The sequence below is a fragment of the Dipodomys ordii genome, unplaced genomic scaffold, assembly GCF_000151885.1.
Source record: "Dipodomys ordii isolate 6190 unplaced genomic scaffold, Dord_2.0 Scaffold71, whole genome shotgun sequence".
NCBI classification, from domain to species: domain Eukaryota; kingdom Metazoa; phylum Chordata; class Mammalia; order Rodentia; family Heteromyidae; genus Dipodomys; species Dipodomys ordii.
The window spans coordinates 390,500-393,163 of NW_012267287.1; the positions used below are offsets into that span (position 1 = coordinate 390,500).

At 65.4% G+C, this 2,664-nt stretch overlaps 1 protein-coding gene across 1 annotated transcript in view; it reads left to right on the forward strand.

Moving 5' to 3' along the window:
* Window positions 1-1,879, forward strand: part of Idua (iduronidase, alpha-L-) — a 28,823-nt gene extending 26,944 nt beyond the window's left edge. The window contains exons 9-14 of the mRNA XM_013023864.1: window positions 209-421; window positions 561-682; window positions 795-920; window positions 996-1,072; window positions 1,425-1,525; window positions 1,637-1,879. Coding sequence (XP_012879318.1) covers window positions 209-421; window positions 561-682; window positions 795-920; window positions 996-1,072; window positions 1,425-1,525; window positions 1,637-1,770 — 773 coding nt within the window. The 3' untranslated portion in view covers window positions 1,771-1,879. The remainder of the gene's footprint in view (window positions 1-208; window positions 422-560; window positions 683-794; window positions 921-995; window positions 1,073-1,424; window positions 1,526-1,636) is intronic.
* Window positions 1,880-2,664: the final 785 nt, after the last annotated feature.

Genomic DNA, 2,664 nt, shown 5'->3' on the forward strand with positions numbered 1-2,664 from the left:
AGGAAGGAGGGAGAGGGAGGAAGGAGGGAGGGAGGGAGGAAAAGAGGAAGGAAGGAAGGAGGGAGGGAGGGAGGAAGGAAGGAAGGAGGGAGAGAGGGAGGAAGGGAGAGAGGGAGGAAGGGGGAGCAGGGGAGCAGACGATGGGAGCCAGGCACTGGGCAGGCAGAGGTCAGTGTGTGGTGACGTCCCCAACGGGCCACCCCTGCAGACGGGGAGCAGCTCTGGGCCCAGGTGTCGCAGGCTGGAGAGGTCTTGAGCAGCAACCACACAGTGGGTGTTCTGGCCAGCGTCCACCACCCCGAGGACGTTGCTGATGCCTGGCGTGCCACAGTGCTGGTCTATGCGAGCGATGACATCCGTGCTCACCCCAACCACAGCATCCCTGTGTCCCTGGACCTGCATGGAGTGCCCCCCGGGCCGGGTGAGCAGGGCACTGGGGGGTCAGCACCCCTGCACGGAGCACCCCCCAGGCACCGGGGTGTCAGCACCCCTGCACCCCCGGGCGGGTGGTAGAGGGACCCGGAAGGGCCGGGCCTGTGAGCAGGGAGTGTGTTCCGCAGGCCTCGTCTATGTGGTGCACTACCTGGACAACCAGCTCTGCAGCCCAGACCACACGTGGCAGCGCCTGGGCCGGCCAGTCTTCCCGTCAGCCGCGCAGTTCCGCCTTCTGCGGGCAGCTGAGGTTCCCCCCTGCAGAGGGGCTGGGGGGGCGGGAGGGAGTGGGGGGGGCGGGGAGGCGGGCCCACCTCCGTCCCGGAACCTCTCACCAACCCGGCGCCGTGCTCCGTCCCCAGGACCCAGTGGTTGCAGCGCCGCACCCCTTTCCCAGTGGGGGCCGCCTGGTCCTGCACCGCGAGCTGCCACTGCCCTCCCTCCTGCTGTTGCACGTGTGCGCACGCCCCTCTGAGCCCCCCGGCAAGGCAGGTGGAGGCCCCCACCCCACCCATGGGCCGTCGGGCCGGCTGCCTCACCCTCACCAGCCTTCTCTCCCTCAGGTCAGCCGGCTCCGTGTGCTGCCCCTGACTCACGGGCAGCTGGTTCTGGTCTGGTCGGATGAGCTCGTGGCCTCCAAGTGCGTGAGTGGGCCATTGCCCATCCCTGACCCTCCCTGACCCCCCCCCCCGCCTTCTGTGGTGTCCAGCCCTCTCCACCACTGGCTGCACACTTCTGCCTCTCACAGCACCCCCCCCCCACACACACACCCCTGGTCCACCTGTGTGCTCCTCCGTGGGTTTCCACACAGGGTGTTGAAAGCCAGAGTTAGGTCCCAATTTTCTCCCTCCAGCTAGTGTGGCTTGTCCTCATGGGAGAGCCAGGAAAGGAATGGAAGAGGGCTGGAGGAAATCGGTCTGTCCACAAAACAGGACTTTAGGGGCCAGTGACCCCCGCGTCCACCCGCTTCAGTCCTGACTCTGTCCCTCCAGGTGCCTGTGGACATATGAGGTCCAGTTCGCCCAGGATGGCAAGGTGTATACACCCATCAGCAGGAAGCCGTCGACCTTTAACCTCTTTGTGTTCAGCCCAGGTACGCCCAGTGTCCCTTGCGGGCCTCGGGTACGCTGTTGGTGGAATGGGGTTTCAGGCTCTTGGGGTGGTTTAGGGTACACACTCCAGACCACATTTGCCTTGTTTTTAGACTCTGCTGTGGTCTCTGGCTCCTACCGGGTTCGAGCACTGGACTACTGGGCCCGCCCAGGCCCCTTCTCAGACCCCAGGTCCTACCTGGAGGCCCCTGCCTCCCGAGGGCCCCGGAGTCCCGGGTTCTCCTGAGCCTGTGCTGACTGGTGAGCCCAGCCAAGATGGACTAGACTGCGACTGGCCAGGTAGCTGGCCATCAGATACTTTTGTGCCCACCTCCAACCCCCAGCCGTTTAAAGTGCCTTTCTGTGCCTCAGTCTTGGGGTCCGTGTCTGTGGACCTGGCTGAAGGGAGCGGTGGAGGGAGCTGAGGACCTGGCTGAAGGGGCCTTGTGCTGCCTCCTCCAGTCAGCACCACAGACCAGCCCCCCCCCCGCAAGCTTCTGGAGGGTGCAGTGATTCCACTTGGCAGACTTGGAACTCCCAGTCCCTGCACAGGCCCAGCGGCCCAGCCTGGGGGAGCAGCTGGTCCTGTCCCTTGCGTGCCCCAGGGCTCTGCAGAGGTCAAGGGTGGAGCCCTGAACCCTGCCCAGTGGAGGAGGGAGGAGGCCAGACGGGCCAGCCGCAGGAAAGCCTGCCGCGTCCACTGCCACCGTGTCTGCCCCACACCGGCATCCTGCCCCATGCCTGGTCACAGGTTCACAGCAGCAGTCATCATCAGGAGGTGGCTCCGAGGACTGTTTCAGGGACCTGGCAGTCGGCGCCACCAGGCCTAGCTGTGGGGCTGCTCCTTGGGGCAGACAGCAGGCCAGGGGTCATCCACGCGTCCAGAGGAGGAAGGTGTGGGAAAGGCCACCTGTCAAGGGTAGTTGCTGGCCAGTCTGGGGGTAGGGGCCCTGACCTGACCCTTCCCTCTCTCCAGTGCCCTCCAGGCCAGGCCTCCCCAGCTAGGGACTGAGACACAGAGCTGCAACTCATCCTGCCCGAATGATGTCCTGGGGCTCAGGATGGGGAGTGCAAGGTTCATGTTTCCTGCTGGCAAAGCTGTCTCCTGCCTCCTCCCTGTGGTGCACGGCACCCTCTCCGC